General features: G+C 39.4%; 1 protein-coding gene across 1 annotated transcript in view; it reads left to right on the top strand.

Moving 5' to 3' along the window:
• slc12a1 (solute carrier family 12 member 1) overlaps window positions 1-14,986 on the top strand; it is a 29,721-nt gene extending 14,735 nt beyond the window's left edge. Inside the window, exons 20-26 of the mRNA XM_062068199.1 lie at window positions 1,684-1,809; window positions 2,317-2,445; window positions 6,927-7,038; window positions 7,209-7,295; window positions 7,371-7,506; window positions 13,987-14,054; window positions 14,136-14,986. Of these exons, the coding sequence (XP_061924183.1) occupies window positions 1,684-1,809; window positions 2,317-2,445; window positions 6,927-7,038; window positions 7,209-7,295; window positions 7,371-7,506; window positions 13,987-14,054; window positions 14,136-14,271 (794 nt within the window). The 3' untranslated portion in view covers window positions 14,272-14,986. The remainder of the gene's footprint in view (window positions 1-1,683; window positions 1,810-2,316; window positions 2,446-6,926; window positions 7,039-7,208; window positions 7,296-7,370; window positions 7,507-13,986; window positions 14,055-14,135) is intronic.
• Window positions 14,987-15,331: the final 345 nt, after the last annotated feature.

Raw genomic sequence — 15,331 nt, 5'->3', positions numbered from 1 at the left:
AGTCACGCACCTGTTTTCACTGATCACGTCACTATTTAAATCTGTCTGTTTCTGTTGTTCGTCCTGGCGTCCTCACACTATTTTGTCACTCTGCTTCATGTCGTGTCACAGTTCTTTACCAAGTAAGTTTTGTTCATTTATGCCACAGTTAGTGTTTTTGTTTTATTGTTCATAGTTTTTGTGCCCATGTGCATGTCTTTTGTTTCTTAGTCAAGTTTGTATTTCCGCCTTTGTGCGCGCCATTTGTTTGCTCCCTTTTTGTTTGTAGTTTATTAGTGTTAAAAAAAATAATAAATAATGTATTCAAACTGACGTCTGGCTCGCGCCAACTTTCCGTTGCCTTCTGGAGAAACAAAACCCAAGAACCCAGTCGTGACACCCCGAGTCAAAAAGTTTGGGGACCTCTGGTCTATACCATTAGAAGTATAGTATAGTACAGTATTGTAATACATACACTATATACCCTTGTAATATATAAGTCTATAACAGACTTATACAGTATAGTAATTTGTAGCATAACATTAGTTGTAGAAATATATTAAAGTACACAACAGTAATTTGTAACAGTCTGCCATAGACTGTATTATAGATTACTTTACTGTACTGTACTGTATACATTTCTAAACCTAAATTTATAGACTATTTTATAAATTATTGTACTGTAAAACTAACGTAATAGACTATGTTATACATTACTATACTATATAATTAATGTTATAGACCATGTTATAAATTACTATATTTTATAACTAATGTTATAGACTGTTATAAATGACTATACCATATAACTAATGTTAAGGACTATGTTATACATTACTATACCTTATAACGAATGTTATAGACTATATTATTAATTACTATACAGGTGCAATATTGTGCAAAGGTTGGTTTATATTCCAGCAAGTATAGTTACAAGGTGAAACTAATATATGAAATAGGCTCTTAACATGCAACTGAAGATATTTCAAGTATTCTTTTGATATACAGTATTTCTGATGATTATGTCTTACAGCTTAAGAAAACCTTGAACTAAAAATCCCAGAAAATTTGGGTTTTGCAAAAACTGTAAACCATGATTCATATTTATTGATGCTCGGCGCTCACTTGGCATCCAATACTGTTTACATGAAGTTGATTAAATCAAACAAAGTCTCAAACATCTTGAGAGGTAAAGTCACACAGGAAATAGTCAGAGGCAAACTTCAACTTGGAAGTGCTCTTTTAATTACTAACAGCAGATTAGCAAACACAGCACAAAGGTACAGAAAGTCATGCACTTGAACCACACCAAAGGGGGGTCTTGCACAGAGCCTCATTGATAAATATATATTTTGAGTCTCACCAGACTTAAATTAGGTACACTTGCACAATCTAATGAAAGAAAGTACGAGAGAAAATATGACTTTGCAAATAAAAAGTTATCATTGCATTATTGTGGTTTGCGGTGGTGCACTGCATCACTCTGAGATGTGTTTTTAATACTTTGGTGCTCTTATAAGATGAGTCAAATATTAGAAACCTCTCAGTGTGATGCAGTACACTTCTACACTCTATTGTTAGGCAAAATAAACAGTTTTTTTAATACAGCTCCTTTATTGGATCATGGTGCTGATAATGTTGTGTTGCGCTTACACACAGTAACCACATACTGCAGTTGTGTTAACACCTGACTGTTTTCTTCAGAGGAAACGCTCAAATCCGCAAAGGAGCAGCAGGCACTGGAGAATGAGTTCATGCCAAATGGAGGCAAAGCAAAAGGATTGTTCAGGAAGTCCAGAAAATCCTCACAGCAAGTACTCACTACCCGAGGTAATGTTCAAATGCACTCTATTTAGAAATAATGCATTAACAGATAAATCCTTACTCTTAGTACTTTAAATCTACTGTCTTGGAGATTTGAAGCAACATTTGCCAAATGGAAGCAATGACTTTGGTCCTTTTTGGAAACTTCTCCAGACTCCCATTAGGATATAAGTGAACTAAAGATTTGTAATCCAATAAGGCTGCTTTTGTCTCTAGTGCGCACACACACACACACACACACACACACACACACACACACACACACACACACACACACACACACACACACACACACACACACACACACACACACACACACACACATTCTGTGTTGCATTTTGCCATGATGCCAAGTGGTTGTTTGTATCTAATCAGCATCCTGCCTCAGTGGAACATCAGATCTAAAGGATATTTCTTGCTGCTGATGCTCAGTCCCTCGCCGCATTCGCTCAACGATTTACAATCCCAGCTCTCATTCAAATTTCCGTCTCTCCGATCTTTTGTCTTTCTTAGTGTCGGTGTGCGGCCCCCCACCACCCCAGGTCGCCAAGATGAATGAGAAACTGGTGCAGGCCAGTGCTCAGTTCAAGACCAAGCAGCCTAAAGGAACCATTGATGTGTGGTGGCTCTTTGATGATGGAGGTGGGTGACGCTTGTGTGCTCGTCTCTTTTCTGCATTCCTGTGTACTGTACTACGACATATTCTGCTGAGAACCAGCGACATCTGCAGTGGACATCAGTTTTCATCTATTTCTTTTGTCAGAAAGAAAGTTGTTCCGTTATGTAAAATACAAATGTCCACTGCAGAGGGCGCTGTGGACGTACTTTATTATCCATCCATCTATCCATCCATCCATTTTCTACCGCTTGTCCCTTTCGGGGTCGCGGGGTGTGCTGGAGCCTATCTCAGCTGCATTCGGGCGAAAGGCGGGGTACACCCTGGACAAGTCGCCACCTCATCGCAGGGCCAACACAGATAGACAGACAACATTCACACTCACATTCACACACTAGGGCCCATTTAATGTTGCCAATCAACTTTAATATATTTGAAATATACCCGCAGACAGTGATCTTCACAATTTAAGTTGACACTCGCTCTTTTAATGACAGAAAGGCTCCCAGCAGCGCTAAGCAAGTGTGACGTCAGGCTGTATGCAACTCGCTTTTGGTCACAGACATGGCGCGACAGAATCTAAACAGAGTCTCTAAACACGAGTACAGTCTCCAATAACACCAACAATAGATGCTAGATTTGTTGCCAATCGTGTTTATTACAGAAAAGTGACTAAAAGGATTGGAAAAATATCAAAACAATTTTTTTTTTTAACAAAGTATATTGTACAATAAGCAGCAACAATTTAAAAATAGAACAAAACGATACCATATAAGAAAAATAAATATGTTGATACTATACTTAATAATAACATAATTATTTTAATGTATATTCAAAAAAATGTTTTAAAGAATATATGCATCATAGCAAATCATGCGATGACGTCATATCGACGTCGCTCCTACCATCACAGGTATTTTGGCAATTTAGGAGAAACCCTGACATTAACAAATTATAACATGTACTGGTTGAGTCCTCAATTACAGAATGATTAGCAGGCTCAATATTACATTTTATTAATGAATACAGAAGGTTAAAACATTGTCATGCAGCAATATGAAGCCCTGAAAATTATCTCTCTGGGGTACATCTATTAATGATGAAATATTATACAGTACCTATATGCGATTAATTTTGAGTTATCTATGACCCAAAATGTGATCACTATAAATATTTTAATAGTTTGACAGCCCTAAAATATACACACACACACACACACACACACACACACACACACATACACACACACACACACACACACACACACACACACACACACACACACTGTATAGATTTTTGGCTGTCAAATAAATACTGTATACGGGACACTGCGTGTGAAATTTCCAATATTCCTGTTATTTCTTGTAAGGGAATTAGGTATGAATTAATTAGTGATATAAACAAGCAAATTAACAACAATTAATGGCCAATGCATTCACATTTTATTGGAATAAAATGCAACCAACACTTAAGGTTGAATTAAGAGGAGGAAACCTTTTCTGCTATTCAAACTTTTTTCAATAAAAGTACAGTAACCAACATTTGAAGTGTAGATTTACCTGTTACTTTTGCTGTTGTTTTTCAACATAAAAATAATACAATACTACTATCCAAAAATAAAGTGCCACTTTTCAGGTTGAATTAACACTAGGTTCATATGAGAAATTAAGTGCATCCAAATCTTTTCAGGTTAAATGAGCAGTGGTTTGACCTGCTACTACTCTCTTTTTAATAAATAGCTACAATGGCTGAGAAAATTTACAACAAATACAAACGGCACAACACAACAATCAGCTATAGCACGATTGCAAAAGCCACAACAAATACAAACACCACAACACAACAACATAAAGCCATAACACAACGACTATAAGCCAAAACGCGACAGTACAAAGACGCAACGGAAGTGACAGCAGACAAGCTTGCTGCAAGGCCACAAAGGCTGAGGTGGAAACTTGAAAAGGGAACTACAGTACATTGGAAAATTTACAAAAGTGTGGCCACTTTTTCAGTCATAATAACTTTTTCAATACTAGTAATATACTATGTTCATTACACTGTTTTTAACCTTCGGCCTCAGCTTGGTCTGTCGGCAAAATGCTATGCTGTCACTTAGGTGTGTCCGTCGTGTCCTTTGTGGCTTAAAGTTGTACTGTAGCTTTATGCCATTGTGTTATGGCGTTTGTATTTATTGTGGCTTTTGCAATTGTTCTGTAGCTGAAAGTTGTTGTGTTGTGGCTTATCCTCTCGTGGTGTTTGCATTGTTGTGACCTTTCTGAGCCAGCTTTAAGTGTCCACCATTCTTTGTTTTGATGACTGATGGCAATGTCGCCACAGACAGGCAGACAGACTTGAGTAACGTTTAACGTCCTTATCATTAAAGGTGTCATATGTGGTAATGTGGCCAGGAATGGTACTGCAATCACGGTTAAAATTCTGTAGTCCCCTCCCACTCTCCATGACTGAGGTTGCCAGATATGCAGCCGAATCCGAATCGTACTCCAAAGAACTTCAAATGGCAATCGACGAGTCCTACACTGTAGGTTTCTCTTGTTTATGCTTCTTGCAAGATGGTTTACTAAGTAATTATGCCACATTTTACTGATGTTGATTAGCCAAATGTATTTGTATAGTTACGCAGCAATATTTTCGTCGGGAGTCGGGACAGATTGTTGGCATTACCCTGTTAAAATGTCTACTTTGACCGCACTGACCACCATCGAAATAATTATATATAATAATATATTATATATCGCATAGGCCTACTTTGATGGCAAGCCAAGGCCAACAGTAAAATTACCGCCACATTTCGTTCAGCATAACTCCATGTTGCATCCAACCTGACGCACTGCATTCTCTTCCATGTACGCACATCACCATCATTCAGTGCAGAGTGCAATTCTATGAGCCAACCCACGTTACGCAAAAACCATGTTACGCATAAATCATATAGCCAACTACCATGTCAATACACAAAGTAGAAAATCATTAAATGTAATGCATTATATTGTGCCAAGCAAATACAGTACCAGAAACCGCAATTACCCGTGCTAATGTTGGAACGCATTTCCTCAGTGTATCAGCATATTGAGAACAAAATAGGCACTGACACTACCCATATCCACATAGGTTTAATTTGTCGGGAATATATTTTGCCCTGTCAGTTGGATGACACATCGACATACAGGCTAACGGGCATATATTTCCCCCGTTAGCCTATATGTCAATGTGTCATTGAACGGGCTAGCATGCAAGCATTACACTAGGAGCACCATCAAACTAAGCATTCGTTGCACGGACATACTAGCTTTGTTAGACAAGATCATAGACTGTATTGGACAATATAGTTTACATACAAAATGTCCATTTTCATTTATTACAAATAATAAGAAAACTTAAATGGCTGACTTACCTGTCAAGGAGGAAATTAGCAAGTTCGTGTCCGCCTTCAATCGTTTCCATTTATTTGTCATGAATAAGTTCAGAATCGTCACATTTTAGATTTTAGATTTACCAAGGTCTGACATGTTTAGTAACTTTACCAGTGGCAGTAGCCAGACGAAGGTGGCGGTGCGTAACTGGCAACCTGAATGTGACACACTCACAGCCTTTCTAACTGGTCAAACGGTGGAGGGCAGGGCATCGAAATGAAAACAATAACAAGACTTCGGGACTGTAAATCCAATTTTGAAATGAGCATATCTCAGCTGAACTGCCGTTTTCAGTTATAGAGGTATTCGAACAGAACATGATTTATTCATGCCTTTTGACATATCACGGCCATTTAATGATGACTTTACATGAAGTTATTACATATGGCACCTTTAAAAGTGTTAAACTTCATATAAAGGCTGCCGTTTCAAAATCCATTGTTTCTTTTTTTTCTAGTATCAATAATATTCAATATACTGCCTTTTAAAACGATGTTGGGTCAATACCTATCTTCGGGAAGGCCAACTTGCTGAGCACGGATCAAAGTATTTGAATCTTAGGAATATAAATCAATATATCAATTAATCGTTACACCCCTACATTATTTATTATTTTAGGCAAATGTACAAAAACGGCCTATTTAGACCACTGCAGTGTATCAGAAAAAACATGCATTGTGTTCTTGTATTAGTACACATTATTGCCATATGTCAGCTGATTCAAAATGCAAAAAACAGGATGTTTAAAAAAAATAATTATCAGACTCTTTGGAAGTTTAAAAACAACATTTTCATAAATAATGCAGCAATGATGTCATGGCATTGCCACAAACTTACTAAGCAGCCATTGCGATGTGGCTCCTATAGTGCTCAGAGCTACCAGGGGGCGTACTTGCACGATATCGGTGATTGCAATGATTTGTTGTGATACTCATAGTTCGTATGTTTCCTTCTTTTACTCTATGCACCAAAGTTAATGGACAACATTTATAATCAGTTCCAACTAAATAATCTGTACAATAAATGCACCGTGTTCATATTTACAATAACACACGTTATTTATGTCTACCTCCCAGGTCTCACTCTGCTGCTGCCATACATCCTTACCACCAGGAAGAAGTGGAAAGATTGTAAATTGAGGATCTTCATTGCAGGGCAGCCTGGACGCAGCGATCTGGATAAAGAAGAGTGAGGGAAAAACTGCTAATTGTTTCACTCTTAATTATAGCCTAACAGGGTGGGAGTGTGATTAAGTGTCAATGGAGTGTGCAGTGGACAAGGAATTAGAGGAGACATTCCTGGGCAGTGAATACATGTTTATATGGAAGTTAATCAGTGTGATTGTTCTCGCCTCACAGGATGAAGTTGCTGCTGCAGAAGTTCCGAATTAAATGCACCGACATCATAGTCATCAATGACATCCATCTTAAACCTCGTAACGACAGGTGAGCGATGCCATTACGTCACCTTACATCATCATCTTGTCTTTATAACTCACGTTGTTATTTGTTTGCACCCAGCTTGAAGAAGTTAGAGGACATGATTGAACCTTTCCGTTTGCATGAGAGGACCAAAGAAAGTGCTCAGGTAGAAGCCATGAGGAAGGAACACTCCTGGAAGATTACTGATGAAGAGCTGGACGCGTTTGAGGAGAAGGTAGTTGAATAGTTTGTGCAGACATAATCCAAGCATGTGCCCCACTGACAACATTAGCATGTGCTGTGACACTTTTGCCCACAAGGCTGTTTGAATAACAAACTAGGGGTTGACGACACTCTTCTCCTGGACAGCAGCGGTCTTACGGCAAAAGGGAGTCAAGGAAAACTCAATTATGAGAGGTGTTTTATTTATTAAGGGTGCTAAAAAAAATCGATTCACACCCGAATTGTGATTCTTTTTTATTCCGATTCTAAATCAAGTCATAGTTTTTATAAAATCGATGTAAATAGATTTAAAAAAATATATAAATATATATTTTAAATGAATCAATTTTTAGGTAATCACCACGCTTAATTGCTCTGCGTATACGTCATTTGTCAGCAGCCAAAAGGAGCTTTTGTAACCCGTTTTAAAAAGGTTTTGTTAGCATTCTTAAACCAAATAATATGATGCGAGCATTTGTTTTAATTAAGAATCGGTTTGAATTGAAAATCGATTCTGAATTGTATCAACACCCAAAAAAAAATTGGAATCAAATCGAATCGTCAGTTATTGTAAGATTCCCACTCCTATAATGTATACACATTAATTTGCAACACATTCACTTGTATTACGTGTGTTAAACATACTTGGCTAATAAATTTGATTTGGATTCTAATGTAAAATAAAAGTAGGCACAAAAAACAGTCATCTGGTGGAATACTGCCTCCTATAGGCTTAAAATGAGACTGAAAATATCCATACTGGTAGGTTAAAGTATCAGTAGATTGGAAAAACAAATTGCATCTATATACAAACCCCATTTCCATATGAGTTGGGAAATTGTGTTAGATGTAAATATAAACGGAATACAATGATTTGCAAATCCTTTCCAACCCATATTCAATTGAATGCACTACAAAGACAAGATATTTGATGATCAAACTCATAAACTTTATTTTTTTTTTGCAAATAATAATTAACTTACATTTCATGGCTGCAACACGTGTCAAAGTAGTTGGGAAAAGGCATGTTCACCACTGTGTTACATGGCCTTTCCTTTTAACAACACTCAGTAAACGTTTGGGAACTGAGGAGACACATTTTTTAAGCTTCTCAGGTGGAATTCTTTCCCATTCTTGCTTGATGTACAGCTTAAGTTGTTCAACAGTCCGGGGGTCTCCGTTGTGGTATTTAGGCTTCATAATGCGCCACACATTTTCAATGGGAGACAGGTCTGGACTACAGGCAGGCCAGTCTAGTACCCGCACTCTTTTACTATGAAGCCATGTTGATGTAACACGTGGCTTGGCATTGTCTTGCTGAAATAAGCAGGGGCGTCCATGGTAACGTTGCTTGGATGGCAACATATGTTGCTCCAAAACCTGTATGTACCTTTCAGCATTAATGGCGCCTTCACTGATGTGTAAGTTACTCATGTCTTGGGCACTAATACACCCTCATACCATCACAGATGCTGGCTTTTCAACTTTGCGCCTATAACAATCCGGATGGTTCTTTTCCTCTTTGGTCCGGAAGACACGACGTCCACAGTTTCCAAAAACAATTGGAAATGTGGACTCGTCAGACCACAGAACATTTTTCCACTTTGTATCAGTCCATCTTAGATGAGCTCAGGCCCAGCGAAGCCGACGGCGTTTCTGGGTGTTGTTGATAAACGGTTTTCGCCTTGCATAGGAGAATTTTAACTTGCACTTACAGATATAGCGACCAACTGTAGTTACTGATAGTGGGTTTCTGAAGTGTTCCTGAGCCCATGTGGTGATATCCTTTACACACTGATGTCGCTTGTTGATGCAGTACAGCCTGAGAGATCGAAGGTCACGGGCTTAGCTGCTTACGTGCAGTGATTTCTCCAGATTCTCTGAACCCTTTGATGATATTACGGACCGTAGATGGTGAAATCCCTAAATTCCTTGCAATAGCTGGTTGAGAAAGGTTTTTCTTAAACTGTTCAACAATTTGCTCACGCATTTGTTGACAAAGTGGTGACCCTCGCCCCATCCTTGTTTGTGAATGACTGAGCATTTCATAGAATCTACTTTTATACCCAATCATGGCACCCACCTGTTCCCAATTTGCCTGTTCACCTGTGGGATGTTCCAAATAAGTGTTTGATGAGCATTCCTCAACTTTATCAGTATTTATTGCCACCTTTCCCAAACTTCTTTGTCACATGTTGCTGGCATCAAATTCTAAAGTTAATGATTATTTGCAAAAAATTTTATTTTTATCAGTTTGAACATCAAACATGTTGTCTTTGTAGCATATTCAATTGAATATGGGTTGAAAATGATTTGCAAATCATTGTATTCCGTTATTATTTACATCTAACACAATTTCCCAACTCATATGGAAACGGGGTTTGTAGAAGCTATTATCATATATATCTGATGTATGACACCGAAAGACTTACAAAGTTTGCGAGTACATAGATATGATCAAAATAGTATCAACTCACAGAGCTTCCCGAGCCATTTTGATAGATAATGAGCTAGCTAGACACGTAATCACGTGACGTAAAGGTAGGAACCACAGATTCCTTCGCCACCAACCGCAATGCAAATCATGCAGACTTTTGAGAGAGCCAACAATGATTACTTTTGCGAAAAATTATGATCCAGAAACTTAGATTTCTGTTTATAACTTTTATGGACAGAATTTCTAGGCGCAGTCAGGGCGTTGAGGGTATCTGGTTTGGTGGCTGCAGGATTAGGTCTCTGCTTTTTGCAGATGATGTGGTCCTGATGGCTTCATCTGGCCAATATCTTCAGCTCTCACTGGATCGGTTCGCAGCCGAGTGTGAAGCGACTGGGATGGGAATCAGCACCTCCAAGTCCGAGTCCATGGTTGTCGCCCGGAAAAGGGTGGAGTGCCATCTCCAGGTTGGGGAGGAGACCCTGCCCCAAGTGGAGGAGTTCAAGTACCTCGGAGTCTTGTTCACGAGTGAGGGAAGAGTGGATCGTGAGGTCGACAGGCGGATCGGTGCGGCGTCTTCAGTAATGCGGACGCTGTATCGATCTGTTGTGGTGAAGAAGGAGCTGAGCCGGAAGGCAAAGCTCTCAATTTACCGGTCGATCTACGTTCCCATCCTCACCTATGGTCATGAGCTTTGGGTTATGACCGAAAGGACAAGATCACGGGTACAAGCGGCCGAAATGAACTTCCTCTGCCGGATGGCGGGGCTCTCCCTTAGAGATAGGGTGAGAAGCTCTGTCATCCGGGAGAAGATCAAACTAAAGCCGCTGCTCCTCCACATCGAGAGGAGCCAGATGAGGTGGTTCGGGCATCTGGTCAGGATGCCACCCGAACGCCTCCCTAGGGAGGTGTTTTAGACACGTCCGACCGGTAGGAGGCCACGGGGAAGACCCAGGACACGTTGGGAAGACTATGTCTCCCGGCTGGCCTGGGAACGCCTCGGGATCCCCCGGGAGGAGCTGGACGAAGTGGCTGGGGAGAGGGAAGCCTGGGCTTCCCTGCTTAGGCTGCTGCCCCCGTGACCCGACCTCAGATAAGCGGAAGAAGATGGATGGATGGAAACGTAGATTTTTGAAACAGATCCAGCTTTAGTGAAACACTAAGCATCATGCAGTACTATTGCTATGTGCTAAACAAGAAATACAAACTACAAAGATGTAAAACGATAACTTTGTGTATGATGTCTGCTCTTACTTCGATGATGTCCATAGGATGGACATAGGATGTCCATACCTTCCCACTTAGATGAAGGATTAATCATGATGCACATGAAGGGTTAACAAGGAAAAGTCTCCCTGCAGACACTGTCTTCAGTTGGGTGTGTTTGTCTCCATCTCTGGGTATACATTAAATGTCACAGATGAACAACTTCAGATGTATGGTTAAATCCTCCTAATAGCCAGATGAGAGGCATGATTTATAATCTGGAATAATTTTGACGAGCTGAGAGGCGATGATGCGGGAGCAGCAGAACATCGCGGCCAGCTAGCAGTTAAGCAGCAGAGGGCTAATTAGCTGTGTGTTATCAATCCGCTGCTAAAAAATAGTTTGTTTGCGTTACAACTTATAATAGCAACATCGCTAATATTTGGGAAACATTCAGGTCACGATATGTATATACAGTATTGTTGGCAGGTTTTGGATGGTTATTTAGAGGGTTTTGTGGATGAAATAGAGAGCCCCCATTGACTACATTGTTAGCTGACTTATAATTAAGTCATAGAATGCATAAAAAAAATAAAATTATATGTGTTCATGTCTTATATGAGGATTGGGAATGATAGACAACACATCTCTCTCTAATTTTGCGTATTTCCAGTATAATCGATCTGATGATATGGTCAGAGTGCAAAAATGTTACGAAGACGATCGGTAGCGGAATATTCCAAATGGCTGACTGAATTTGTGGTATTTTGCGATGTTTAGACGGTATTTTCACATACTTTGCGGATTGTAAATACAATTGGATATGGTTTAAGTCAGGGGTCGGCAACCCGCGGCTCCGGAGCCGCATGCGGCTCTTTGACCACTCTGATGCGGCTCGGCTACATACTTGCCGACCCCCCGATTTTCCCAGGAGACTTATGGATCTCAGTGTCTCTCATAAATAACTCCCAGGGAAAATATAATCCTATTTAGACTATAAATACTAGATAAAGGGCGTGCCCTGATTGCACTGCAGTAATTGTCCTCTATAGCATTTACATACAGCGTGCCAGTCCAGCCGCATGTTGCATGTTGTTATTAATCGCACACACAGTAGACAGCAAAGCATACTTACTCATCAGCCACACAGCTTACACTGACGGTAGCCGTATCAAACAACTTTAACATTGTTACGTTACAAATATGCGCCACACTGTGAACCCACACCAAAAAAGAATGAAAAACACATTTCTGGAGAACATCTGCACTGTAACACAACATAAACACAACACAACCATTACCCAGAATCCCATGCAGTCCTAACTCTTCCGGTCTAGATTATACACCCCGCTACCACAACCCCCCCACACATCAACCCCCCCCACCCCTCTCCTTGCGTTGGTTGAGCGGAAGAGTTAGGGCTGCATGGGATTCTGGGTATTGGTACCGTCAGTGTAAGATGTGTATTGGTACCGTCAGTGTCAGATGTGTATTGGTACCGTCAGTGTAAGATGTGTGGTTGCTGAACTAGTACGGAAGAGTTAGTGCTGCATGGGATTGTGGGTATTGGCACCGTCAGTGTAAGATGTGTGGTTGCTGAGGTAGTACGCCTTGCTGTCACTTACGTGTGGCCAAGCAGGTACACTGTTAGGGCAGACTGTAGAGGGCGGTGTCATCACGCTCTGATATTCGGGAGTCTCCCGGGGAAAAATGAGAGGATTGGCAAGTATGACGCTATCAAGCGCCATTCATTCAAAACTCGTGGACTGCACTAACATCAAATGTCCACATTAAAGTGCGTGCCGGTGCGTGAGTCGGAGACCCCTGGTTAATATAGCACAAAGCATGTGTTTTTCATTTTAAATTGTAAATTTTTTTTGTGGCTCCCATCACTTTCTTTAATTTGTGAAACTTGCCAAAATGGCTCTTTGAGTGGTAAAGGTTGCCGACCCCTGGTTTAAGTGATACAATGAAACACAATTAAGCATATAAAGTCAACTCGTTTTTCCACTCTACTGGTACTTTAAGGTTGTGAATTTGGGACATGGTTTTAGGACACCTTTTTTGGGAATTAATGATATTTTAGTTCTATCAAAGTATGTGTTTTTAATCAGGCCAATCACACTTTTGAATTTGAATGGTCATGATTAGTCACACAGGTTATTACTAGCTTGCATAATTTCAATTAACTTGAAAAATATTGTTTTTAATATAAAATAAATATAATATAAAACGCGGTCAGAGTTTTATCCAACGTCCAGTCAGGGTGTATTTTGAAGTGAAATTTGCCAGCAAGCACACCAGTCAAAGTCTCTTCACTCATCTTTGCACTAACCTATGCATTGACCTGATGGCTGACTACACAGCAACCTTTTAAATAACCATCCATGGTATGTGCCCTCAAAAGACATTTAGTGATTAATCTGCGTATACACATAATTAGTGCAATCAATATATAGTTTAAGCCATTTTGGGAGACTAAGGAAAAAGAGAAGCATAAATTATTGGAAACATTCCTTATGCTTTAGATGGGCTTGAGAAGTCAGATTTTAGTTGATAGAAATGATCAGTGAATATGATAATGACCTCAACAGTTCTGTCCCAGGGAGTGTGCTGCTGTGTGTTAGAAACTGGGGGGTGCAAAATGAACTGAATTTATTCAAAATCTGTGTGCTTTTAAAAAATATTTTGTTGCAGTTCCTTGTTCCCTATTATACAATAATATGTCATTTATACCAGTCCAGTTTAATCCCACGATCCTGTCCACTCTCATGTATTCCAATGTTGTCATTAGCAATAAATAGCAAGTCTCGTTTGAAGCCATTAAAAAGAAAACTGACTTGCACTTCACAGACAAATCTCCAGGTACGACTGAATGAGTTGCTTTGGGAAAACTCCAAAACAGCCAACCTAATTGTGGTGTAAGTCCATCCATCTCAGCATCGTAATCAAGTAACCTGTGTGTGAATAACCTGACTGGGAGTATCTTAACCTCCATGCAGGAGCATGCCGATTGCACGGAAAGAAACCATATCTGACTTCCTCTACATGGCTTGGTTGGACATTTTGACAAAGGACCTCCCGCCTATTCTGCTCATCAGAGGCAACCATAAGAGCGTCCTTACTTTCTACTCATAAGAGCACTGCAGACTCATCTGTTCAACATCTGGTTACAAAGGAAAGTTGATGATCTACTTTGGGACTCATTATTCCATCTTAAACACCATAATGTAGTAATTTCAATTATCCCCCCTCAAAAAAATATATTTATAATAGTGATGCTGACACATACAAAGTATGCTGACAAACTTCTACTAATTCACCATTACATCTTTGTTGTGCTGCTGTACCATTAACTGTGGCGGCAGATTTGGTGGAGAAAGTGCTGATGTTGCAGTTATGAACAAACACACATTGTGTGGTTCCTATCTGCAAGGAGCAAGACACATCTAAGTCAGAACAAATACATGTTTCTTTGTGAGATACAGTCAATAACTTATGGATTGTTTTAAATGCATAAGAAGCACAAGTCAAGCATCTTTCAACCACCGTCAGACTGGTTTGATCTGGATGACCAACAATTTCAATAGTTACAGTGTGTCCTGCTGTGGAATACATGTTTATAGTTTGAGTCTGAACTCATCTGTATTTTTGCAATAGCAATAAAAAAGTGTGTTAAGTGATTTAAGAGCATGATACTTAGTCGTTGAAACTTGTTTTTGTTTTATTGCTCCTTGAAATCCACAAACTGTAAAATACTACTGTGCTGTTTTCCTGTGCCATAGTTACAGTTTAGATGTATTTAAAGTTTTTCTCAAATAAAAAAAATGTGTCAGATGAAAATTATGTATAAAAATACTGACTGTAATATATTTTTTATTTAAGTGTACCTGTGATTTTTAGAATAAGAGCTAACGATCAAATAAATGTGATCCAATTACTATTGTCTGTCATTTATTGGAGCCATTGGTGGATTAGACAGTGGAAACAATATACTATATACCATCTGGTGTTGTGTTCCCTAATTTGGGTGTACATAAATGAAGGTGTGTGTTGTTGAGCCCGACCTGGACATAATCTGGACTGGACCTGGTTTTAAGAACCCTTTAAATAAACAATCTAATTTCATTGACAACCTGGTCTGGTGAAGATAATGTCCTATATATATTTTTTTGGAATAAATAAACATTTTCTCAAA

Source organism: Entelurus aequoreus, linkage group LG02 (assembly GCF_033978785.1).
Source record: "Entelurus aequoreus isolate RoL-2023_Sb linkage group LG02, RoL_Eaeq_v1.1, whole genome shotgun sequence".
NCBI lineage: Eukaryota > Metazoa > Chordata > Actinopteri > Syngnathiformes > Syngnathidae > Entelurus > Entelurus aequoreus.
This window is presented reverse-complemented; position numbering and strand designations above follow the sequence as displayed.